Raw genomic sequence first — 26379 nt, 5'->3', positions numbered from 1 at the left:
AATTTTTTTAAGGACATACAATGTTTTTAAGAATTTGGCCAGTGATTCAAATTGCCTGTCTACACTACAAGCTGGACCCCAATTGCACCACTACCTTTGCCTTCATTTACTGAGCTCTGCTAGAGAAAGTCTTATGATTCCCTCTTTCCTGGAAACTAAGATTCAGAGAGGTTGAGAAATCAGTCCAAAGTTACACAGCTGTTGAAGGTCAGAGTGTGGATTGGAACCCAGGCTGCCCGGCTTCTCTAAAGCGCCCTCTGCTGGTTAACTCCTAGAAGAAGCTCATCTATTATGCACCTCTGGGTAGGAAGAAGGGAGCAGGTTGTGGGGCCATGGGGGTGGGGAAGAAGTTTAAGGAAGATTTCACAAAGATGGGTTTTGAAGGTTGAATAAGAGTTCTCTAGGTACCCCTGTGGGGGAGCCCTCATCTCGCGAGACTGGGTGCTCACAAGTGTCAGCTGCTTTGGCAGGGGCAGCTCAGGGTGGTTGACAGCTGGTCCAGGATGGAGGCCCTCCACCTCCCCTTTACCCACTTTTTTCCACAGCTGGCCTCAGTCTCACTTCATCATGACCCTGGGTCCAAATCAATTGTGGTTGGACACGTGTGAGATCAAGTCTGGCACAGAGGAGCTGCTTCTATTCCCAGAAGCCCCCAGTGGCTCTGGGTTTGGTGGTCTGGCCCTGGCACAAATACCAAAACTTCTATTTCTCAACAATTCTGTGCAGCCTGTCCCTCTGGCCACCCGGCCTCGATCTTTCCTTCTGTGGGGGGAGTGCCACGCCCAAGGGTTTGGACCTGATATTCGTAAGGATGGGAGCAGAGGCCGGGGATGGTTGAGAGTGGTGGTAAATGCTGGGTTGGAGGAGGTAGCCAGGATGAAGCTGGGGAGTTTTCAGGGGTAATAATCCTCAGAGTCCCTGAGACCCAGAGAATGGGCTTGTCATGGACAGCTGCCTGTTAGCACCACAGATATGGAGATGCAGGGGGAGAGGATGGGAGGGACACCCGGCTCTGCCTCAATCTGCTTCCAGCCCCATCTCTGTATGAGCAGTTTACACTGAACACTACCTTGCCAGCCTCAGTGCGTTCCACATCCTGATGGTCTTCAAGCCTTCCTGATGGTACTATGTGAGAGTTCAGTAGAGGAGGGGTTGTATTAAGAGTGAGGAGGCAATGGGGAGTGTCAAGGAGGACCGAAGGGAGCCCAGGAAGGTGGCTAGGGGCAGGAAGCCAGAGGGCTGGAGGGGGTGTGGGTAGGAAAGTTTGGCATATATTAATAACCAGCCAAGCTGGACTGGTGCACAACCTGAAAGTCTGCCTGGGCTGAAGTTCTGCCTCCACCTCATGCAGATTCCTATGTCCCACCCTGCGAGCTGCACAGTATTCAACTGTTGCACATCACAGACTGCAGATGGGTCTTTCTTTGCCAATCTAACTGCCCCATACTTGATGATGTTCTGCCTTAGGGCTCCCAGTGCACAAGGCCTCCTGAAGATCCACCTGAACTGGTGGTAAGGATTCCAGAAAGTCCTGAGACTCCTTGCTCAAAGTCCCTTCTAATACCATTAGCCTCAGACCAGCCACCTTCCCACCCTACTCTGGTGTTTCCAATTCCCCAACACCCAGGAATCAGACTTATCTATACCCCTGAGAGTCATCCAAAGCTTCTGCCTATTGGTAAGATTCCCCCATTATGTAACCAGGTTCCAAACTACTGGCTGTCCCCAGTTTTTTGATAATGCAAGCATTTTGCCAAATTTTGTGCAATACCAAGCCTCAAAGCCCACAGTAAGGAAAGTTGAGTGAAGCTGGTAGAATCTGTGGGAGAAAGCATTGTAACTGCCAAGCTTTGATGTGAGAAGGAGAGGAAGGGGGTATGAGCAAGTCCCTGGGGAGTTAGACAGTTCTTCCCCTGGGAACATGTGTGGCACTCGGGTCCCAAATTATCTGGCAACTCCTTGTATTAGATGTGTGACCCCTGGTTACCCACAGCACCCCCCTATCAGGTATCCTTGCTCACCTAGCAGGGGGAGGGCTTCATTTGTTCAGGGCTGGGATGTAACCACACGGTCTCTCTCCTACACAGGTGGCTATTGGGACTCCCTCGGTCTGCAGGGTGTGATGAACTGGAGTCCCTGATGGCAGCCAGGTCTCCCTTGACATCTACACATCTGTTCCTCCCCTAATTTCCTGGATCCTAGATAAGATCTCTAATGTTCTCTTTGACACCTCCACCAGGAGGCACCCTTGGATCTAGCCCAGAACTGGGCATTAGAAGAGTGACAGTCTTGTGAACCCATGGGTGTGAATCATGAATTGGCTACTGAAGTGCTGCTGTGATTGTCACCTCTCCTAAAACGGAGATGAAATCAGTTATTCATTCACTCAACAAGTGGTTACCGGGTGTTTACTATGTGCCAGGCAACGAGGATGCAAGACTGATGTGGTCTCTGGACTCGGGGCTAGCATTCTAGTAGCAGAGGCAAGTATCAGCCCTAATTATAACAATAAATAAATGTGGAAATACAAACTCTGGTGAGCTCCAAGAGCCGCTGGATCCTTGTGTTAACAGCAACACCCCTACTGGGGAGGGGTGTTGGTGGCCAGGGAGTAACTGTGATTTGAAGAGTCCTGACAGATCCGTGAGCCCTGGCTGAGTGCGGTGCCAGGTGCTGCCCCTCGGTGGGTCTCAGCTTCATCAGTTTCACACCAAGGACCTTGGATGAAGGACTCTTGAAGTCCCTTCCAAGTTTGTTTAATAAACACTTTCCAGGACGAGGGTCTCAAAAGCCATAAAGGCACATACCCTTTGTCTGAGGCCGGGATCTGCTTGGTTCTAAGCACCCCACCTTCAGCTTTAACCCCTACGGCTTGTGGTCGCTCTGAGCACTGCAGCATCCTCCCTCCGCTTGGGTCTTTTGCATTCTTCGGGGTAGTGCACAGCGACACCTAGAGGCTAATGAGCATATGTTTTTTTTAACACATGGCTTCCGGCAGGCTTAATTTTGGCCAAGCTCCTCCCCCTCTAGTCCCGCCCTCCATAAGTCCCGCCCCCAGAGAGCACCCTCTGCGCCTGCGCAGCATTCCACACCCGACACTCTTTCGCGAAATTGCAGCTGCCAACAAACGTGTCCCTTGCGCCACGCCGTCTGTTTCCACAGCGACCCGGATGCCTCTTAGCCGCGCTTGCGGCCAGGGTGGGTCTCACGAGCCCCGAACCCTGCGATGGCGGCAGCGAGTCCTAGCGTCTTCTTACTCATGGTCAACGGGCAGGTGGAGAGCGCCCAGGTGAGCAGCCAAGGACCCCCGCCCGGGCCTGCCCCCAGTGTCCCCCCAGGACCCTTTCCGCAAGCCCGCGGGGCTGGAGAGCCGCCGTGTCATTCCGCGGAATCTCTCTCAGTTACGCGGGGAGGAGAACCAGAACTTGAAGCTGGGCGCCAAGTTGCTGGGGATCCTTAGCTACGACGTGCAGGAGTGAAAACAGACCTCGAGAGGTTGACCTGGTCCGTAGGCTGCACGCGGCCAAGCCTGTGGCTCCGGGCTTGAATCGTGGCCACTTGGTTGAGTCACTGGCAGGAGCCTCCGGGGAATAATGGGAGCTGCGGTGGCCCAACTAGGACGCAGGGCCGCTTCCCAGAGTGAATGTGCCTGGGACGTCAGGACCGCGCCCCATCCTGGAACTTGGGTTAGAATCTGATGTTTGGATGAGTCAGATTCAACCTTGACGGCTTGGAATGATCCAGGGGGCGTGTGCCTGTCAGATCAAAGGGACGCTACTCTTCACCCCCTACACTTTATAAGAACCATTTATTACAAATAAATAAAGGCCAACATTCACCAAGTACTCACTATGTACCAGACTCAGCATTCAACACTGTTCTTCATAACAGTCCTTTGGTCACCATTGTGTCCCCAGCACCCAGAAGACTCAATAAGGTATTACTAACATCCCCACTTTACAGCTGGGAAAACTTGCCAGGAGTAAAGGTGAGATTTGATCCCAGGCCTCTCTGACAGCTTTACTACACTGTCCTTCCAAGCTGTTTGTTGGAGGTGATGGTTTAGAGATAGCTTTCCCAGGCTTGATGCTCAGTAGGTTTTTTTGTCTGCCTTTCTGTTTCATCAGGATATTGCTCCATATGCCTACCCTGTCCACCCCAACTTTGGCCTATTGCCCAGTCTTATCCCCATTTCCTTCTGTCCCTTTCAGGGCTGGGTGCTCTCAGAACTTTCCACCCCCCATTATTCCTCTTTCTCTTCTTTGAACCCCTCCCTGTCCTCAAGCCCTTAGCTCCAGCCATATACATATGCTCTGCGATCTGATTGGCTCCCTGGATTTTCAGACCTTTTGCATCAACCCCATTCCCTTAGATCTTGTCTGTGCCCACCCCTGTATCAGGCACTGGGGACACAGAAAGGCATGAAATCTGTTGGCTCTTCACAGGTAAATGGAGTGACAGACATTGGCATAAGTATCCAGTGCCTTAATGGAGGGAAGTACAGAGGCTGATGGAACCAAGAAGTGACCCTTAAGTCAGACTGGGAGTCAAGGCAGGCTCCCTCAAGGGTGTTTTGAAGAATGAGTAGGAGTTTGCCCGATGATGGAATGGGAAGGGCATATCAGACAGAAGACAGAAACAGCAAAGAGGTTCAGGGGCAGTGACAGCCCAGGACTCTTCCCTCAGACTCTCTCATCTCAGTCTCCAGCCTCTGCTGAACTCCATGTCTACATCCCCAGCTGTCTCTTAGACCCCGCCCCTGGTGCCTCACGTTCACAGTTCCTATCATCTTCACTAGCATAGCCAATGTGCAGGACTCAGCTTGAACCCCAATAAACAGAGTCACTGTGGTTTTTCCGCAGTTTCCAGAGTATGACGACCTCTACTGCAAGTACTGCTTTGTGTACGGACAGGACTGGGCCCCCACGGCGGTAAGCTGGACTCTTGGTCCTCCTTTACTCACAGGCTTTATGACTGTTAGGGTTTCTGAAGGTGTCCATCACACCCTCCCCCTCCCTTCCAGAATCAACTGAGAGGTAGACACAAGGTCAGAAGGAATCCAAACATTTGTTCCTGGTAAAGCTGGAGAAGAGAGCACAGCTACCATGGAGCATCCCGGAAGTGTGCAATTACCCGCATACTTTACCTTGTGAGTTCACCCATGTCAGCAAAGAGGAAAATTGGACAGTGCAGGCAGTTCAGCCCTAGAGAGCTGTCTTGGTGGTAACCAAAGCCAGACAAAAGTCCCTATCTTCCTGAGTATACATCCTTGGGATGGGGAGGATGGATAATAATTAGTACAATATTGTGGTGTGTTAGCTAATGAAAAGCACAGGGGGTAAATGAAGTCAGGACACAGGAGGTATAAAGGAAAAGAGGGAGGCTGGAACAAGGTAGCCAGGAAAGGCCTCACCAAGGAGATCACTTTTGAGTAAAGATCTGATGGATCTGGTTTTGGTCACCACTGTATCCCCAGCACCCAGAGGACTCCATAATAGTTATTCAGTGAATGGCTACCGGCAAATAATATTTGCACGTCAGTTGTCCAGAAGAGGAAAGTGAGGCTTAGAAAGGTTACATAAGTTGGCCTCCACTTCTTAAACTGATGTGAGGATTAAACAATGTTTTACAAACAGAAAAGGAAGTAAGGAAACAAGCTCTGTGGAAAATACTTTCTAGAGGGAAGAAGCAGAGAGTACAAAGGCCCTGAGGTCAGAGTGTTCCTGGCATGTTTAAGGACAGCACGGAGGCTAGTGTGGCCAGTGAACCAAGTGAGCAAGGAGGAGATAACTGGAGATGAAGTAGGGAGGCACAGGAACAGATCTTGTAGGGCTCAGTGGGTCAGGATAGGGACCAGGACCTTTCTCAGGGGGAGATGGGACCCCATCAGAGTTTTGAATAGAAGAAAAAGCTCCCTCTGGAGCTGGGTGTGATGGGACATACCTGTAATCCCACTGCCTCTGCAGGCTGAGGCAGAGGATTGCAAGTTGGAGGCCAGCCTCCGCAGCTTAGTGAGACCCTGTCTCAAAATAAAAAGGGCTGGGGGTGGGGGTGGGGGCTGGAGCTGTGGCTCAGTGGTAGAGCGCTTGCCTAGCATGCCGGAGGCACTGCGTTCTATTCCAAGCACCACATAAAAATAAATAAATAAAATGAAGGTCCATCAATAACTAAAGAAAAAAATTATAAAAAAGGGCTAGGGGTATAGCTTAATGGTAGAGCACCCCTGGTACAATCCCTAGCGCCCCCCCCCCCCCAGAAGATGTTCCTCTGGCTTCTATGCTAAGACTAGACTGGGAGCAAGGACTAGAGCAGGGAAACCAGTTGACTGCTACAGTAACACAGATGAGAGAATGGTGGCAACAGTGGCGGTGATGAGAGGTGGTTCAATTTCACAGAGCCACCAAGTTGTCCTGTTGAACAGAGGTAGAGTTTGAGATAAAGAGGAGTGAAGAATAAGACCAAGGCTTAGCCTAAGCACCTAGAAGTAGCATAGCCATTGTCTTTCTGCAAGAAGACTATGGATAGAAGTCTAATGATTCTTGGGAATCATCACCATATGACCACAGTGAAAGCCATTAAACCAAGGAGATCACCATGTACAGGTAAAGGAGCAGTCAAAGATGTAGCTCAGGACACTGTGACATTATAGAGGGACCACCAGGTTGACTGATCAGGAGCCACCATGAATTACAAAGCCCTATAGGTGATGGCACAGTGATGGACTCTGTAATCCTAATGACTCAGGGGGCTGATGCAGGAGGACTGCAAGTTTGAGGCCAGCCTCAGCAACTTAGTGAGACCCTGTCTCAAAATAAAAATAAAAAGGTCTTGGGATATAGCTCAGTGGTAAAGTACCCCGGGTTTAATCCCCAGTACAAAAAAAGAAAGAGCCAAAAAACAAAGCCCCATGACACTATGGTGCCTCCAGAAACCAAGGGAAGAAAAAATATCAAGAAGCACATTGGTCAGTTATGGTGACACATATGGTGACACCAACTACTCAAAATATTCCTAGAGGTCCTAGGCCAAAGGTCTGACTCCGGGGGTCCCAACAAATCAGGCCTGGCCACTCACCCGTTACAAAAAGTAATGATGAATAGCAGGAAGGAAACTTGACTCAATATGGCCATATTGGGGAGATAAGTGAGATGAAGCATCTTAACCCAGGGGTACTGCCATGAGCTTCCAGATTATATAGGTAAGGGAGCCAAAAGTAGGTCTAGTCAAGCAGCTTGAGTCAAATGGTGGTCCAGTTGATCATTATCTCAGGATTGGGGGTGGGAAGCTTGTGGGGATAAGAAAGTTGCTATTAACAGGGGAGTAGTTTGTACTTATTGGAAGATGTTTCCCAACCAGGCCTGTTCCTGGAATCCAGGGTGACTCAGGGAGGAGACAGATGCAAAATGGGGGCAGAGATACATTTGCAGGCACAAATGAGGAGTCCAGTGTTTTTTGGCAAAAGCAGCCTCTGAGTCCTCATGATCGGAAGACTGAGGCAGGAGGATCATTTGAGCCCAGGAATTTGGGCCAGTTCTGGGCAACATAGCAAGACTCCACCTCAAAAACAAACTAACAACCAAAAAAAAAAAAAACATGGAGGAGAAGGAGAGAAAGAGGAAGAAGATCAACAACTTCCAGAATCACTAGTTCTGTCAAATGCTGCTAATGGGTCAAGTAGAATGAGGACAGAAAAATGACTTGGAGACAGCAATGTCAAGGCCACTGTTGTTATTCATAAAAACCCCTTTGGTACAGTGATGGAGCCAGACTGGAACAGGTTCCTGTAAGAATGGCCAGTAACTCCCAGCAGAGGACAGACTGCAGCCAGTGAGGGCAACAGCTCTTTCTTTCAAGGAGTTTGCTGTATGGGAAGCAAAAAATGGGTAGGTAGAGGGGAAAGTAGAGTCAAAAGACTGTGGTGGAAAAATAATGCACATATATGGGAATGACCTAGGAGGACTAGTGCTATAGGAGTGAGAGTACAAACACTGCCACTGCCACTTCCTGCCATAGCAAGAGTAGATCGAGTACCTGGTGAAGGGCTGGCCTCTGGGGTCACCACATCCTGATGGGGGACTCTGCATAAAGTTTCCAGGCCTAGGAGGCTCTCCATTCCCTCTGGAGGTTCATGTTTGGGTAGAAGGTAGATGAAAAAGCAGTCCTTCTGACTGCCTGCCCGAGATAAGGGGTGGGAGCTGTGTGATGCCTTCATCTCAGGCCAGCTGTCACTGTCATTGTCCCCACAGGGTCTAGAAGAGGGGATCTCACAGATCACATCCAAGAGCCAAGATGTGCGGAGAGTGCTTGTGTGGAACTTCCCCATTGATGTCACCTTTAAGAGCACCAACCCCTATGGCTGTGAGTCTGGGGGGCCCTGCAGTGACGGGGTGGGGTGGGGTGGTGGTGGCTGGAGCTGTTACACGTTGCCCCAGGACAGCCTCTGCGTCATCTTGCACACCACTGTCCACGTCAGATCCTCACTCCTGTCATCTGGGCACCAGCTTTTGATGCACTTGCCCATTTAGTGCCACTTCTTCCTTACTCCCCCTTCTGAGTTTATTTGCTGCATGTTGTGCTGTGACTTCTGAAAGTTCAGAGGTGGGTCAGGTTAGGCCAACTTGAGAGGAAACCTTAAAGAGCTGCCCTGTTGTAAGGAAAGATGGAAACTGAGCTACCTCAGGATTGCAGCCCCTGATTTGGGATTAAAGTTCAAGACTATTACAGCCCAGCACCTAGAAAAAGCAAATAAGAAATCTCTTTGGAAATTACTTCCATGTTGTTGTTGTTTTTTTTTTTTTTCAAAAATAGTTTTTGGTATTCAATAAAGAGGCACACAGGAATCAAGACAATATGAATGATAACTAGCAAAAATAAGATAGTATCTCCAGATACTGGAAGGTCAAGTACATTCTTAACATGATCAAAAGAGATAAAACACAGTACTTTCATGCTCTGCATAATGATACTTCTGTCAGCAATGGACTGCTTAAATGATGGTGGTCCCAGAAGATTACATTGAAGCTGTAAAACTTTGCCTAGTATTTTTACTGTACCTTTTCTATGTTTAGACTTTTTTTTTAATTGGATCCAGGGACACTTTACCCCTGAGCTACATCCCCAGCCCTTTTTTTAATTATTATTATTATTATTATTATTATTATTATTATTATTATTATTATTTTGATACTGGGTGATGAACCCAGAGGCACTCAACCATTGAGCCATATCTCCAGTCCTCTTGTATCTTATTTACAGACAGGGTCTCACTGAGTTGCTTAGGGCCTTGCTAAATTGCTGCAGCTAGCTTTGAACTCTTGATCCTCCTGCTTTAGATTCCCAAGCCACTGGGATTATAGGCATGCGCCACTGCACCTGGCTTATTTTATTTTCAGACAGGGTCTCACTAACTGCCAAAGCTAGCCTTGAATTTGTGATCCTCCTATGACTGCAGCCCCCTGAGTTCCTGTGATTACAGTCATGTGCCACCACACCCAGACTGTTTTACACAAACTCATACAAGAGAATTGAAAATCCCAGAGGCTAGGGAGGCTGAGGCCAGAAGATTGTGAGTTCAAAGCCAGCCTCAGCAACTTAGCAAGGCCCTAAGCAACTCAGCGAGACCCTGTCTCTAATAAAATACAAAGACACTGGGAATGTGGCTCAATGGTTAAGTGCCCCTGGGTTCAATACCCGGTACGCCCCCCACCCCCCCAAAATTTGATTTCTGTGTGCTAGCAATAAATTTTAAAATGGTATTTAAAAAATATATTCTTTACAGGGCTGGGGATGTAACTCAGTGATAGCATGCCTGCATAGCATGCATGAGGCCCTGGGTTTACTCCCCAGTACATACCAAAAACAATAAAGATTATGTAATTTATAATAATATCAAAGTTAACTGGTTCTACCAGATATCAAACGTCAACTATAAAGCAGTTATACTATTACAATAATAAGATAGTGTAAATGGTTTGGGCATGGGAAGACATAAGCATATTCCTAGAGAGCACCAGGACAGACTTAAGTTTATGTAGAGTTGATTCACAACTAAGGTGGCATTGCAGAGTGGGAAGGAAAAGAGGACCTTTTCAATAAATGGTGGTAAGACAGTTGGATACACATAGAAAAGATGAATACTGACCTCAGGTGAATCTAACCATGAAAGCAAAACAAGCTTTGGGAGGATAGCCAGTGGCCATGATACTAAAGTAAGGGAAGGTGTTCCAGGAGCATTCTGTAATGGAGGAATCAATGAAGTTGACCATATTAAAATTAAGAGCTTCTGTTCATCAAAAAACATTAAAAGTGCATAGGTAAAAGTAAAGGTGTGGTTTCTACCACTCTCAGCGGTAGGGCGCTCACCTAGCACGTGTAAGGCCCTGGGTTCAATCCTCAGCACCATATAAAAATAAATAAATAGATAGATAAATAAATAAATAGAATTAGGACTCACACACATCCGTACTATAAATCAGTAAGAAAGTGGCCATCTAGTAGAAAACTGGGCAAGAGATTTGAACAGGGTTAGCTTTTTTGTTGTTGTGACCAAAATACCTGACAAGAACAACTTTGAGAACAAAAAGTTTATGTTGAACTCACATGCATGGGATTAATTAAACTCAATTGCTCTGGACCCAAAAGGGCCACAGGGAAGATGCCCCTTTCCAGGAGATGCCCCTAGTCATCTACCCCCTCCAGCCACGCCCCACGTGCCTACATTTACCACCCACAGTCCATTTCAAACTAGGATGCACTGATTAGGTTACAGCTCTCCCAGTCCATCCATCTTACCTGGGAATATTTCTGCATTAACACAGGAGCTTTGGGATCCACCAGATATCCAAACTACAAAAAGCAGGTTCTTTACAAAAGAAGACATTCAAGTGAACAAGAAACAGGGGAAAGTCTCAACCTTATTAAGAAAATCTTTAAAATACTTGGGGGCAGGAAATGTAGCTCACTATTAGAGCACTTGCCTTACCTGTGGGGCCCTGGGTTTGATCCCAGGTGGACGGCCACTTTCTTGCTGATTATACTATGGATGCATGTGAATCCTGTGACTTGTCTTTGCACTTTTAATGTCTTCTGACGAACAGAAGCTCTTAATTAATGCCTGTAATCCCATGAGCAAGAAGAGATAACAAAAAAGAAAGAAAGAAAATGTAAATTAAAGCCACAGTGACCTCCCACTGTTCACTCCCCAGAGTAGCTAAAGTTTAAAGAAAGATATGCCAAGACCAGTGAAGGTGTTGAGTAGTAAGGACTCAGCAAGCACTGCTGGTGAGCGGGGCATGTTGACACCATCCTGTTGGAAAACAGATATGCAGGCCTGCTCTGTGTAATTCCCTTCTTGGGTTTATACCCAACAGAAGGGTGCACAGAGCCTGTGCAAAGATGGTTAGCACCTCACTGCTTATAACAGCCCCCAAAGAAGAACTAGCATGAACAGTTAATGCCTTATATTCCAGTGGTGGAATATTATACAGCATCAGAAATGAACAAACCCCTGTAAATGAAACCATTGGGTGAATCTCACAAATATAACCTTGAATTAAGGAGTCTGGGTATAAAAATGTATATACTGTATGATTCTTTTTATATAAAATTAAACAGTGGGTAAAACTGAAGTACTGTGTTTGGAATACATTCTTTGGCAGGGAAAGCTTAAAGAAAAGTGAAGGTGTGGTTTCATAAAGTTCAGAATTGCAGTCATCTTTGGTGCAGGAGCAATGATAGGAAGAGAACAAACACCTCTGTAATAATAATCGAGGGCTTTCTATGCACTAGAAACTATTCCAAGGGATTTGTTGTTGTGGCTGTACTGGGGACTAAAGTCAGGGGCATTCTACCACTGAGCTACCTCCCTTTTCATTTTATAGAGACAGGGTCTCACTAAGTTGCCTCCAACTTGCTATCCCCCTGTTCTAGCCTTCTGAGTAGCTGAGATTACAGGCACGTGCCACCAGTCCCAGCTACCAATGATTTAGAGATAAGCCAAGGAGCTGAGAGGTTAGATAACTTGCCTGAGGTTGCTCAGTAGTAGCTGCAGGTTGTAAACTTGGCCAGCCCATACACATAGGGACAGAGGAACTAATTAGGTGAAGGCACTTGATGGACCTTCTTTGGTGTCAACAGGATACAGAGGAAAGAACATTCTAGGTGTAACTTAGTATAAAGGGAGATACTTGCAAGTCCTCTGTCTTAGACATCTCCAAGAGAGCACCCTCCACCAGGGCCAATCAGAGCAACAGAGGGCCAGTTTCTCTTACGCTGGGAGCTTCATCTCTGATGGAGGTGGTCACACTCAGGTATAATCTAATGGGCTCCTGGGTTCTGAAGCATTTCTGTATCCATCAAGTGTCAGAGCTGGGACAGCATTTTGGCTTCATCTCCCCATGCCCAAGTACCAGCAGAGGCACGGGAAATAGCAGGGTGGGCAGAAGCCCTCAGTGCAGTTGAGGTTTTCATATCCCTTCCTCAAGCAATCTCCTGTCCCCAAGGCTTTGAGTGCCATCCTCTGACTCAGCTGGACACACTCTGTTGCCTGCCTTGCATCTCTCCTGATTCCCACCTGCTGACCCTGGTCTTGTCTTTCCCAAGGGCCTCAGATCGTGCTCAGTGTGTATGGACCAGACGTGTTCGGGAATGATGTGGTCCGTGGCTATGGGGCGGTACACGTGCCTTTCTCTCCTGGCCGGTAGGTCCTAGAATCCCTGGGCCACAGCCTGTACCTCATGGGTCCTTCATTCCTACTCTTCAGGTTTGTCCTGAGGCAGCCATCCCTGCCTTTTCCATCTTGAGCTCAGACTGGGTCTCCAGCGCCTGGGCAGCTCAGCATGGAATGTGGTTGGTGTGGCCTTTCTGGAAAGAGGCCATAGTGTGAGGCTCGCACTGTCAGCAGACACAGGTGGGGAGGGGAGGAAATGGGTCCTGAAAAGAAAAGGACTCTGACCTCTATAAGGCTGTAGCCACGCAGCCTGATCTGTGAGGATTCCCACTCACGGCCTGGTGGAGGCTCTGGAAGGGCCTTTACTTTCCTGTTCCTCAATATATCCGTGTGGGAACATATTCGTTACAGGCACAAAAGGACCATCCCCATGTTTGTGCCAGAGTCTACGTCTAAACTGCAGAAGTTCACAAGGTGAGTTCTCTACCTGTAGTTAGATCACCTCCTGTTCTAGTGGGTCAGTGGCTGTCATAATCCATCCCTGGTGATGTGCCTGGAAACCTGCCAGGCCTTCGGGCCGCCCCATATACTGGGGACAAATGGGTACAGGTCCCCAGGATTTGGGGGCTGCTCAGTTACCAATAACTTTTTTGGCAGCATAAGGCTGTGCACTTTGATGTTGTTTGTTTTGCTGTTTATTTTATTTTTTGGTACTGGGAATTGAACCCAGGAGCGTTCTTCCACTGAGCAGCATCCCAGGCCTTTTAACTTTGAGACAGGTTCTCACTAAATTGCTGAGGCTAGCCTGCAACTTGCAAACCTCCCTGCCTCAGCCTCCCTCATAGCTGGGATCACAGGCATGTGCCACCACAGTGGCAAGCAGTGCATTTTTACTCTGTGCTCTGTTAAAACTTTGTGTCAGATGGAGCAGAGGAAAAACTCGTGTCTGAAGGGAAAATGCTCACTCCAGAGTGTGACACCAGGTACAATCCAGCAGTGGGAGTCTGCCTTCCTAAAACAGTAACAATAATCCCCGGAAGCTTTTATCAGTCAGCTACTAAATCCTTTATGTGTGGGAGCCTCAGGGAGAAGGAAGCATTTGAGCAAAGACAAGTGGAGCCAAGCGGCCACCCTGGGAAGACATGGGGGCAGAATGTTTCAGGCACAAGGAACAGCAAGCACTGGCTGTTCCCTGAGGAGAGCGTGGGCTTAGTGCATTAGGAGCAGCCAGGTTGCTATGGCCAGTAAGTGTCAAGGTGGCGGAGTGTTGGGGAGACATCAGGAAGGCAGGGAGGGTCTTGTGGAGAGAGCCCAGGGGACAGATGCTGGAGGAAGCCCAGTGGGAAAGACTCTTATCCCCTACCACATGTAGGTAGGCACTTAGAAGGCGAACCAGGCCTCAGCTGACTGCCTGGGGATTGCAGATGGAAGTGCCCCTCTGCTCACATGGGTGCAAGCCTCCACTGCTTCCCGGCAGGTTGACAAGAAATGAAGGACCACCAGGGTCCCCAAGCAGCAACCAGCAAGTGGCCTCCTGCAACCTGGCCAGGAGTTGAGTGGGACCTGGTCAAACCCTGCCGGGAAGAGGGACAGCTCAGAGCAGAGGAAGCCATGCTGAGCTTTGAGGTCTGTAGGGAGGAGGAACAATGTTCTCCACTAGCCTCAGGTCAAGGATTGGGAGCCCACTGCCCCTAGGATCCCCTCTGGGAGTCCACCAGGTGGGAAAGGGCTGCTTAGCTAGATGCCCTGGGTCAGTGTCAGTTGGAGGTGCAATACCCACCCCCAGGGGTGTCCAGAAAACCTGGGAATGTCATCAGGCTTGGGGAAGGGCTTTGAGAGTCCTCATAGCCATCCTGCCACAGTGTTGCTCTGCTCCGCAGCCTCCAAAGGGAGAGTTTGGGCCTCCTGATGAGGTCCCTGAGGAATGTGTTCCATGCTGAGGAGGGAGGCCTGACAGCCAGCAGAGCAAGTGATCATCTTGCCTCTACCTGAGGGATGGCAGCTCAGTGCAGTGCCATTTCCTGCCCTTTGCACAAGGCAGTGCGTGCTGCATTACGAAAACAGTGCAGTATAGGGGCACATGCCTGTAACCCAGCAGCTTGGCAGGAGGATCGCAGGTCTGAAGTCAACCTCAGCAACTTAGTGAGGCTGTAAGCAACGGAGCAAGACCCTGTCTCAAAATAAAAGGGGCTGGGATGCGGCTCAGTGGTTAAGCACCTCTGGGTTCAATCCCCAGTGACAAAATTTTTTTTAAAAAAATTTACATAAACAGGAGGTTCTGGTTAGTGAAGTATGATGACAGAATCTTCTTGGATGTAGTATCCATGGAGATGCAGTCCATCGGTCGGTCCCTCAGGAGCATCCTCCAGAAGCTCCCTTCTCTGCTGTTCTACTACCCTCCCCCATCCAGCTTCCTTCAGCTGCTGATTGGTCCTCAGGGTGGGACTGGTCCCCCTGGCTCAGCCCTCAGCCACCTGTGAGGTGCATGCTGTTAGAGCCTTGTTCTGTGATGAAGATAGGCACAGAGGGGTGGGGCCCCACCCATCCAGTCTCCTGGAATGGACAGCTGCCGGCAGGAACTCTGGCTTCCCTGTACCACTCTGTCCCTCTCCTCAGAGCCTGGAGTCAGTGAGCAACGCTCCCTTGCTCTGGTCTCCACACAGCCTCCTGTCCTGCAGCCTTGTAGAACCTGCAGACAGAGCTCTGAGCCCCAAGAACAGAGCCATGCTGGCACCAGGGGAGGGGGTGGGCAGTGGTGTGGCTCGTCACCGTTACCAGGGGGCCTGCCTGGCACTGCTCATGGTGAGGACAGAGGCTCGAAGGCACGTGAGTTGTTCTCGGGTGACCAAGCTGGGAAGAATCTGCGTCTGCCTGACCCACCCAGCTGGGAATAATGCACCTTGTTTGGCTGAGTGGGTGTGTCTGTGTCCGAGGTGCAGCCTTCATGCTTGGTCCTGAGGCCCTGGAGCTGCCAGGGGAGAGGCAGGTGGTTCCTAGCTACCCTGTCCCTGCCCTGCCACTGCAGAACTGTGGCCTGGAGAGTCACCGGGCATTTGTAGAGCAAAGCTCCTGTGAGGGGAAACTTGACTGCCGGGGCCAGAACCTGTGGCTGAGTGCTGCCCTTAGCAGGGCCTGCCTGCGGAGTCACTACCACGGCTGCCGCTCAGAGCATCCCAGGGCCAGTTCCTACCAAGGAAGGGTAATGTTCAGATGGCAGTTGACAGAGTGCCCTCACCTCACAACCCCAAGAGGAAGGTACCAATATTATCCTCATTTTACACTTGACGAAATTGAGATGAAAAGTGACTTGTCCTAGGATCCCACACTACTCAGGGATGAAACTGAGGAGTAGATCTGGCCCCTCTTTCAAGTGGGGCCCTCCTTCCCAGGGATACTGGAGTTATGCTGTCCTCTCCCCCAAAGTTAGCTGTCAGCTTTCAGGGATTTCCACCTGGGTTCAGGCTCTACCTAGCCCAGCCCAGCCTCACCCCTCAGCTTTCGTCCCTCGTGACTGTGACTTAGACCCACGGAAGACTGAGCCAGAAAAGCCTAACACCAGGCATGGGGCTGCAGAACACCTGAGACCTGGCAGAAGCCCTAGTAGGCTTCCAGTGGCCCTGCGGCCCAGACAAGAGACACCACCACTCTTGGTGTCCAGTTGGACAGAGGGAGGTTGGGCCCAGGGAGATTCTGCCCAGGTCCTGGCTCATAGGGGATACATTGGAGGAGAGATACTGGGTTTTGAAGCCTAGAGAGCCCATTGCCAGTATCTGAGACCAGAATTCCCAGGCAGGGCCCTGCTCACCCATGTTTTCCTGTGTTCCCAGCTGGTTCATGGGACGGCGACCCGAATACACAGACCCCAAGGTGGTGGCTCAGGGTGAAGGCCGGGAAGGTAAAGCTTGGTGCCCTCCACCCCCATCCCCAGCCCGGAGGCAGGTTGGAGCCTGGGGAGGGACTAGGTGGGTCTCGAGCCCAGGATACTTGGAAAGAGATTGGGGGTGAAGGCCAGGGATCTTCCAGGCACCTGCAACCTGGTACTTGCAGGAGCTAGCCTGAGAATTTTCCAAGAGCACCTCCCAGATGAGCGCCTCGTTGGAGCAGAGGGCTTGCCATGTCATTTACCCCACTGCAGCCCTTTGAATCCCCATGAGCACTGCCATCCTCATTTTACAGAAGAGAATATTAAGGCTGAGAGAGAAACTCAAAGTATCCTGGGCTTGTCTGCCCCAGCCCAGCCTGGTTGATGCTGCCCCTCTGTTTCCAGTGACCCGGGTCCGTTCTCAGGGCTTTGTTACCCTCCTCTTCAATGTGGTGACCAAGGACATGAGAAAGCTGGGCTACGACACTGGACCTGTGGACACACAGGGGCCCAGCCTGCCATAGGACATCCCCTGGAGAAGGCATCTTCCACCTGCCCACCCCAAGTCTGGCCTGGTCGGCCCTCAAATGACCAAGAGCTTCTTTTCAGAGTTAGCCACAGCCTAAAGTGCAGCCTGGTGCTGTCGGGGGTTTGGGGACAATAAGATTGTTTTGTATAATAAAGTATTACATTTTCAGAAAGCCTAGCTGCCTTCTCTCCCTTTTAGTACCTCCTGCCATGGGAGTAGGTCACTGGGCTGTGGCCTCCAGACCTCTCTCCTCCCCAGTCCTTCAGGGCACTGTGAGAGGTGAAAACTGCAGGGGACTGCACACCAGGATGGCCAGTCAGGACCAGAGCTTTGATGTAACACTGGCTCTGCTGCTTACAGCCAGGGTGTGGCCTTTTTGACACCTCAGTACTCATCTCTAAAATGGACACGTCACCCACCTCAGGTATGAAGTAGAGTCACTTGCTCAATGCCTGACGCTGTGCCAATTGCACCCCATGACTACCTGCCTCCTTGGGCAAGGAGAAAGTCCTGTTGGCAGGAGTTTGATGGCAAGATACCCTGAGGACAGTGACCCCCAGCCTGCCCTCTTCCTGCCTCCCCCACACAGCCTGAGGACAGAGTCTGGAAACCTTCCAAAGGTGGGAGGCTGCTCACTGAAATGCAACTTTCTGGCAAATCCCGCAGCCCAACACCCCTGGCATCCATGGGGTCCTGGGCCACCTGCAACAGGTCTCTGTGACCATAGCAGGAATGCCAAAGACTGAGCCTCCTCACCCCCACGCGCATGTCCTGGCATATCATGAGGCAGCATCTCCTGCCGCCTCAGGTGAGCCTCCAGAGATGAGCAGTAGAACTGTCCCTGCCCAGTCCCTGAGCTCTCCTTAGCATGCACACTGCTCTGGCCTGGATACTACCCTCAGCAGGATGTAGGACAGCTCCCATCTCCCCACCTGCAGACTGCGAGACTCACAGCTGCATGTGGCCCCGGACCATCATTGGCACTTGCCCAAAGACCCTCTTCCCCGACCCTTTCTCTCTCAGGACACACCTGTCTCCTTCCCCCAACTCACTGTGCATTCTGGAACTCCGTATCTGTCAACAAATATTCCTGGCACCAAACATCATCTCTGAATGGAAAGCGTCCTGCCTTCCAAAACCTGTCCTGCCCCCATAGCCCCCCTGAACGGTATCTTTCTCTTTTCACCACTGGCCCAGAGATAGAATGTGTCTTTGCTCTTCAGCATTCCAGACCACCACCTCCTTCCTGAAGGCCAAGCCATCAGACCACATCACCATCAGTGTCCACCAAGGTGTGCCTACATGGATCACTTACTCTGCAGCTATTCTTAGTGGCATCATGGTCTTTGAGGATGATCCCTCAAACACTTTTGGCCACTTCCTCAACCTCCTCACTTACAGTGATCTTTTCCTCTATGCCTCAGTTCCCATTTCTGTGGTCAGAGCTGCTTGGTACCAACAACTACATCACCTGCAAAACCTGGATCTGAGCTTCCCTTTCTTAGACAACTGTTTCTATCGTGGTCCTTCCCTGGGGCTCTCAAGCCAACAGCCCTTCATCCCATTCAGGACCTCCAAGCCACTTGCCAGCCAGCTGCCTTTTGCCAGCTGTCAGCCCCTCTTTCCTTTTGTCTGTCCTATCCACTACAGAACTTGTGGTCATCACTTACATACACTCACCGTATTTCCCCTCAACACCTGTGCCCCTTCTTCCTTTCTGTACACTCACCCAACAAAACCTCAGCCCCAGTGGGGGCTCCCCATCCATCCACCCAATCATGGAGCCTATTGACTGCCCACCTCTGCCCACAACTCAGCCCTCCACAGTGCTCACTGTGCCCAGAGACCCACTGTATTTCCTCAGACCACTCCCTCTTGCAGTCTCTGAGAAAACTCTTTCATACCTTCTGTCTCCAAACTTCCAGGACCCTCTCCGTCCCTTCCACCAAATAGTTTCCTCCTGGTCCTGCCACAGCATCCCACACTCCCAGAGACACGATCTTCGTAGTCCTTCCAGAGGCTGCCCCTTGGGAACACACAAAAGCCTGTGCCCTCTGGTTTTTCACAGGTGTCATATCCACAAGGGGGCTCTCCTCCATCCTCGACACAATGATTCCCCTCAGCCTCCACTCAAGAACGACTCAGAGAAACCACAAGAAACAAAACCCCAGGCCCCTCTACCTCATTTCTTTTTTCTTTTTTTCATAGTGGGGATTGAACCCAGGGCACTTTATCACTAAGCTACATTCCTGGTCCTTTTATTTTGTATTTTGAGACAGGGTCTTGATAAGTTGCTGAGTATCTTGCCAAGCTGCTAAAGCTGGCCTCCAACATGCATTCTTCCTGCCTCAGCTCACAAGTCCCTGGGACACTGCCAGCTGCCCACCAACTTCTTGGCCTTATTTTATTGCAGCTCCTAAAGATGCTGTCTCCTCTGACTACAGCCTCACCCCCACCTAGGCCAGCCAACTTTTCCTGTCATTGCCTGAGACCTCTACCCTCTCAAATCCATGTTCAATCCTAAAGGCTAGTTTGCCCCATCTGTCAGCAGCTTTGACATGGTGGGCCACTGTTAGTTTAATTGTCCATTTCTGCCCCCCCCAAGATTATCAAATTGTTTAAACAAAGAAAAGTTATAACTTTATAGTGAATACCTCATACCCACCACCTAGATTCTACCAGGACCATTTTCCTACTCTCTATCTGTAGGTTGCACTTACCACAGATCAAAAAAAAATCAGAAAAACAAATCATGTCTGTCCTGAACAGATAGACTTTTTTCTTTCATCATTTCCTAAATAATACAGTATAACAACTATTTTTAAAATATTTTTTAGTTGTAAATGAACACAATACCTTTATTTATTTACTTTCTATGTGATGCTGAGGATCGAACCCAGTGCCTCACACATGCAAGGTAAGCACTCTATCATTGAGCCACAACCCCAGCCCCATAACAACTATTTGTACATCATCTACATATATAATAAATAATCTAGACATGATTTAAAGAATATGGGATAATGTGCGATTACTAAACCACTTATGTAAGAGTATTTGTGGGTTAGGGAGTGGCTGGAACACATCCTCCACGGATACTGAGGGGCAATGACTATACTTGAATTTTCTTATCTGTCCAACTGTTCGTCTTCAGTCCATCTTGGTTTTAGTGTACTTCAAAATAAACTGCAGACTTCAGTATACCAGCTGCTTTCTATTTTAGCATGCTTATCATTAACTAGAGTTCAATATTGTTCTTTCTTTTTAAAATGTTTATTTGGTTATTGATGAACACACAGTATCTTAATTTATTTTTATGTGTTGCTGAGGATTGAACCCAGTACCTCACACATAGGAGGCAGGCAATTTACCACTGAGCTACAGCCCCAGCCCTTGTTCTTTCTTTCTTAAAAAAAATTTTTAGTTGACACAATACCTTTATTTTATTTTTTTATGTGGTGCTGAGGATCAAACCCAGTGCCTCACACATGCTAGGCAAGTGCTCTACCACTGAGCTACAGCCCCAGCCCATTTTGTTCTTTCTTTTGAAGATTTATATCCAACAAAATACATAAATCCTAAGTGTGCTACATCTGAGTTTTTACAAATGCATACCCCGGTGCTGAGGCAAAGAACATCACCATCAGCTAGGAGAGTCCCTTGTGCCCCTGCTAGTCACTGAGAACTATGCAATGGGGAACTTTGGAGACTGACAGCTTGAATATGTGCCTGGGACATGGGAAGCAAGATGGATGAGTAACCATCTACACGAAGAGCAGTTGAGGCATATGGCTCCTTGGTTCACTCCTGTCACAATGATGTGCTCACCAGACCATTTCCATTTTCTCCTGGGCACACTTTGGAAGACATTGCCCAGGCCCCTTGTAGATCCAAACAAGTGGTTCTGACCAAAAAAATGCTCACTTCTTAGAGGTCTGACCTACTTAACTGCCTGAGTAATCCTTCTTGTTCCTGTCAACAGAGTGAGCCCTTTGAACTATGTGTTGAAGATGGCAGCATCATGAAGGAGAGCTGCGTGTAGTAACCTGTGGCTCTGGAGGCTAAGGCAGGAGATTGCTATTTCAAAGCAAACCTCAGCAATTTAGTGAGGCCCTAAGCAAATCAATGAGACTCTGTCTCAATAAAATACAAAAAAGGGCTGGGGATGTGGCTCAGTAGTTAAGTGCCTGTGGGTTCAATCCCCGGTGCAAACAAACAAAAACACGAATCTCACAGTTCCCAGCTGTTGGGCATTTTGTGAGAAAAACACTTTTATTGTGTTTAGCCTCAAGCAGTTTGAGATGTGTTTGTTCCTACATAGCCTAGGCATGATAATTGCTATTAGGGGTAGATTTCTGCTGTAACCCAAAACAAAAACTACTTTAAGGGGCACCAATTGGGCAGTCAGGAACTGAGCACAGATAACTGGATGGACAGCAGGAAACTCATACCACACAAGCAGATGATGTCACCCAAGATGAAAGTCGGTTTGTGCCAAATCAACAACTCTAGGAGACAGAGACAGATAGTAGAATATACAGTGGGAGCTAGCTGCTGTCAATGATGTTTGTACTCAGGAAAGAACTGACCACTTAGCAAGCAGAAGTGAAAGGGAACAAAAACAATCTCAAGTTTTGGGTCAAAATGTTGAAAAAGGAGACTGTATCTAGAACCAATGAGGAGGCAAGATTGAAAATTGCTCTGAATAATAAATTCCTAATAAAAATTACTACTCATTTGAACAAAATAACTAGTCTTTCATTCAGTTGGATGAGGGGGTGGCCCTCCCATGGTGATCCCATAGACCCGTGAGGACTACCATTAAGTTGAGGGAAGAGAGGGGGAAGGGCAGCAAGGGGATTTGGCAGCTCCTGAGAAAGAACTTCGTATGCTCCTGTAATCTATTGCTGTGTTAACAAATTACCCCCAAACTCTGCAATTTAAGACAACTTATTATTGTTGTTCATAGCGGTACTGTGCTCACTCCTAGGTGCTATTATCTGACAGCTTATCTGGGGTCACTGCCCAGAGCACCTCAGTTCTCCACCACTTGGCCTCTCCATGCATTTGAACTTCTCATAGCCCACTAGCCAGGCTGCCAGTAGGTCATACCATGAGGACCAGCCACACGCAGGCCCTGCTTACCTCTTGCCTGCTCTCATGTCCCACTGGCCACTCCAAGTCTGTGTAGGAGAAGACCATACTGGGAGACGCAACCACTGGAGGATCAAAAGTAATTCTCTAACCAAAATAATGCAATTATTTGTATGTGGAACTGATGGGAAGCAAAGAGCTCAGAACACTGCCAAGCAAGACCCACGAGCCTGGTACACTACCTTTGACATGACAGGTCTTGACCAGGAATGTCTACCCGCAGGCAGGGAGCCAAGCCCCCCAGCAGCACACACTGATGCCCACCTTGGCTATAGCAGGCGGAGTACAAAAAGGATGGGCTATTCCTAGAGGACAGAGCCTGGAGTCACGGAGGAAACTGGTCAGGAGACTCTTCCCCTACTACCTCCCTGCCAAAAGAGACACAACTTTATCAGGTCCTTTCCTGTCTTCTAGACAGGTGACCTCACAGGTCACTGCCAAGGACCAGCAGCTGCCAGTGTCCAACTGGAGCCTACTATGGTCACTTACCCCTGCTGCACCATTTGCTGCTGACAGCGGGGAGGGCACAGTGACAGTCCTGCCTTGCTGGAGAATGTGCTCCACCCCCCAGAGATCCTTGACTTCTGAGCTGGATGCAGAGATGGAGGGAACCTTCTGGTCTATGTATGGGAAAAAGAGTAAAGTATTTGATGACACATTAACCAAACCAGTTCCCCACTCCCCTGGGCTCAAAACAAGTCTACCCCAAATGATGAGGTAGCAGCTTCTTCTGGGAGGCCTCTAAGGTAGACGGAAGCCAGGCCTTGGAAAAGGCACACTTGCTGCCGTCTCCTTCAAAACAGGCCTCCACTGGAACACCACTGCAAAGGGGCAGGCAAAGGAAGGGGCAGAGGACTTGAGACCACACTTAACTGCACCCCAAGATGGCAGGCCTCCCCCCGAAGAACACTTGGGCTGGGTGATAACCTCATTGATGGTAAGCCAGGCTGTTTATGGGCAGGAATGGGCTCCCTAGCCTGCCCAACCCTCTGTGGCACAGGATGGACAATATGGAAGGCAGAAGGACACAGCCAGAAACCGCATCATGATACAAATGATAAATTATATTTATACAGTAAATAAGTATCAACAGTCAACACAAGTTCAAAACCAGCCACCCGCCCACAGGGAAATGGCTGGGTGACTTCCTCCACCATGATGCTCATCAGGAGGGGGCACAGTAGCATGTGTGCAACACACGTGGCAGCAACTGGTGGCTTCATGATCAGTGCAGTGGGCAACAGGGACAACGTGCACTCAGGATGACCTGTAACAGGAGCTGGGCGGAGGGAGGGCTGCTCTTGGGTGGCCCAGAGGCTTGTTAGGTTGGGGCCTCAGTCACATAAGGAAGGACTCTTGTCTATTACAAAAGAATCACTGACCCCAAGCAGTCTGATATACCACCCTATACGCTGGCCCAGGCCCTGCACCTTTTGAGGGAGAGCACCATCCTGGGCAGGCGCCCTGCCTCGGCATCCCATGGTGCCCCCCACCCTCCCCAAGCAAGAGAAACCCAGCCACCTGCCTTCCTGGGCGGCAAATGCACCAAGGCTGGCCTCAGGCCTCCAGTTCTGGGAGGAGTGGCCCAAGCAGGCAGTCCTCACTCAGAGCTCGAGTGGCCTCCTGGCAGCCCAGAGACCATTGTGGATCCCTCCCATGCTGGTGCTGAGGTGGGATCTCTTCCTGGAACAGAGAGGAGCTGGCAGGTGGTCGGCTGCCTTTAGAGCTGGGGGTGAGAAGTCCAAGCTGGGACTCGATTTCAGAAATATCTGCCAGGCAAGTTGCCAGGACACAGGATTCAGGGGACTGTCCCTTCCCTGGGGAAAAGCAAGTCTTTTCTAATTTATAATCTGGGACTTAATACTTTTCTTTACAGTGGTGGATGGGGTAAGAACAGCAGGAGGTTGGGAGTGGGAGATATTAGTGCATGTTAAAACTCGATCCTATGTGAGAATGATTTTTTTTTTTTTCATCTCGAAAATAAGAGACGATTACTTCTCAAACTGCAACCTGTGCCTAGAGCTGGCAGGTAGATGGATCAGGGCCAGCCCTGGTTGCCTGCCTCTATCTCAGCCTGGGGACCATCCCCCAGGGACCTCTGGGACCCGATCCTGTCGTTAACCTGAGCATAGACCGAGTCAGAGGAGAGCATGGACAAAAGGCTAAGGGAAATTCCACCACTTCAGATTCCCACTGTAAACAGAAGTCCCTAAATCCCTGCATGACATTAATTAAAAAAGGAATTAGTTGGTAAAAACTGGTGAGTCACATTCATAAGTTAGTTTTTTTCAATTTTCAAGATGGCATATTGTTAAGAAATAAAAGCCTCTCTCATGAACTAGCCAAAAAGGCTGAGAGTCAACTGGTTTTTGTAAATCACCAAAATAGAGAAAGGAAAAGGCAACTGAAGGCTGTGAGTTTTTGTTGCTGTTGGAGGTTTTTTTGTTTTTTTGTTTTTTTAAATAAACATCATCTTTTTTGTGTAATCAAATTTTCATACTTTCCCCTATAAAGAATTTGCTTTAGTTTTTCCATAAGGCATATTTTTGTCATCCAAACATCTCTTCCTTTTTAAATTTTCTTACAGTTAAAACCATAAATAAGAGGATTTAAACCACTAAAATGACACGTGCCAAGATCTTAAGTCAGCCTGACCTGGTAAATTCTATCAAAACTAGACAGTTAAATAAGAACCACGTTATAAAAATATTAGCCAAAAAAAGACTATTAGATAATTCTGCAAACTCAAATATGAAACTGTACTAAACAAAATATGTGCAAACGTGTACAAGCATAGAGCCACGTGGCAGGGTTATGCTCAGGTTAGTTTTAAAGCTTGCTCTAGTGGATTTAATTCAAGAGTTGTCCACGGTGGTGTTTACTTTGAACTCACACACGAGTCAAAGAAAAAGAAAAATATGCACAATCACTCTCCCACAGGTCACTGTTGAATGGGAAGGGTGCTTCATCCCATCCACCTTGGGGACAGCCTACAGTGCCCCTAGGGCTGCGGGGTAGGAGTAAAGACGAGGCGACTGTCCCAAGTTTGGGGCTAGGCAGTAAGCCAGAGACCCTTGGGCTGAGGCTGGGGCCAGAGCAACACTGATAACTTTGCTTCCTTGTCCAAGGCCTCAGAGGAGCTTGGGAGCTGAGCACTTGGGAGGCGGCGGCAAGGGCAGGCCTACCCCACACAGCGTGGACAGCTATGTGCTGCTCAGTCTAAGGGTCGGGGCCATAGGACAACCCTTCACCAGGAAGCTGGAACTGAAAAGCCCTAACACTCCACACTCTCAGCCGCCACCCCACAAACGAGAGTCCCTGCTACGAGTCCTCTGACATTGGTACTCCAGGCATTCACTCAGGGAGGTCGGAGCCTGGGGCACTAGAGAAGGAAAGGGTTGGTTGTGCCGGTGGCCTGAGCTGCTGATGGGGGAATGCCCACACTGCCCACCATGTTCATCGCTGCAGGGCCCAGTGATGTCAAAGAGGAGCCACCAGCCCCCACAGCTGGATGTGGGGCTGCTGAGGTCATAGGGGCCACAGCCACGGGCTCTACTCCTGAGCCAGGCCCAAAGGATGCGCTGCTCCCCAGGACTGGGCTCCCTCGCAGCTGGTTCAATGTGAGCGGCTGGGGCTGGTTCACCTGGAAGGGGTTGACTGGGGCCGAGGCAGCAGCTGCACCTGGAGAGAGAGCAAGAGGAACAAGGACTGAGCTTTTCGGAGAATACTATCCAGCACAGCCACCCTCCACAGTCAGCTCTTGTCTAGATTTTGAGCTCCAGGTCAGGGTTTGTATTCTGTTCCTTGCTATGCCCATTACAGTACTGGCTGAGTCCAAAGGAGGCACTAACAAACATCCGATGACCACAGGAATCACACAGGGTAAGAAGACGACAGCTGTGAGAAGCTGTGACTTATCTGGGGTCACAAAGCTAAACAAGGCACTTCTAGGACACACCAGGCTCAGAGATTCTAGCTCCTCTGTAGGGCTGGCACCCAGGACACCATCAGCAGTAAACAGCTGCCTGCTCCCTCATTCTGTCTCCCCAGCTGTGACCACAGATGTCTGGGAGAGAGGAGAGTGAGTGGTGGGGAGATGCGGGGAGCAGTACAGGAACTGCAGCACACGACCTTCAGTGAATACACGACACTGTGGGCCCTGTCCAC

The 26379-nt window shown here is 49.3% G+C and overlaps 2 protein-coding genes across 7 annotated transcripts in view; one reads left to right on the top strand and one right to left on the bottom strand.

Moving 5' to 3' along the window:
• Window positions 1–3103: 3103 nt before the first annotated feature.
• B9d1 (B9 domain containing 1) lies at window positions 3104–17230 on the top strand. The gene is made up of 7 exons (XM_046420701.1): window positions 3104–3289; window positions 4863–4931; window positions 8247–8358; window positions 12601–12697; window positions 13079–13141; window positions 16495–16562; window positions 16935–17230. The coding sequence occupies exons 1-7, from the start codon at window positions 3227–3229 to the stop codon at window positions 17051–17053; spliced, it is 591 nt and encodes a 196-aa protein (XP_046276657.1). The 5' UTR covers window positions 3104–3226; the 3' UTR covers window positions 17054–17230.
• Window positions 17231–23255: 6025 nt separating this feature from the next.
• Window positions 23256–26379, bottom strand: part of Epn2 (epsin 2) — a 96393-nt gene continuing 93269 nt past the window's right edge. For all 6 annotated transcript variants that reach the window (XM_058572179.1, XM_046420689.2, XM_046420681.2 and 3 more), the window contains one exon: window positions 23256–25893. In XM_058572179.1, the coding sequence (XP_058428162.1) occupies window positions 25595–25893 (299 nt within the window). In that variant the 3' untranslated portion in view covers window positions 23256–25594. The remainder of the gene's footprint in view (window positions 25894–26379) is intronic.

The sequence above is a fragment of the Marmota monax genome, unplaced genomic scaffold (genome assembly GCF_021218885.2).
Source record: "Marmota monax isolate L192 unplaced genomic scaffold, Marmota_monax_Labrador192_F-V1.1 WCK01_AAM20220418_F8-fsc00397, whole genome shotgun sequence".
Classification (NCBI taxonomy): domain Eukaryota; kingdom Metazoa; phylum Chordata; class Mammalia; order Rodentia; family Sciuridae; genus Marmota; species Marmota monax.
Note: the sequence above shows the minus strand (reverse complement) of the source record. Positions and strands in the feature narration are given on the sequence as shown.

Coding starts and splice junctions, on each gene's coding strand:
- B9d1 (XM_046420701.1), top strand. CDS start 3,227: ATGGCGGCAGCGAGTCCTAGCGTCTTCTTACTCATGGTCAACGGGCAG. Junction 3,290..4,862: donor GGCAGGTGGAGAGCGCCCAG/GTGAGCAGCCAA, acceptor GTTTTTCCGCAG/TTTCCAGAGTATGACGACCT. Junction 12,698..13,078: donor GTGCCTTTCTCTCCTGGCCG/GTAGGTCCTAGA, acceptor TATTCGTTACAG/GCACAAAAGGACCATCCCCA.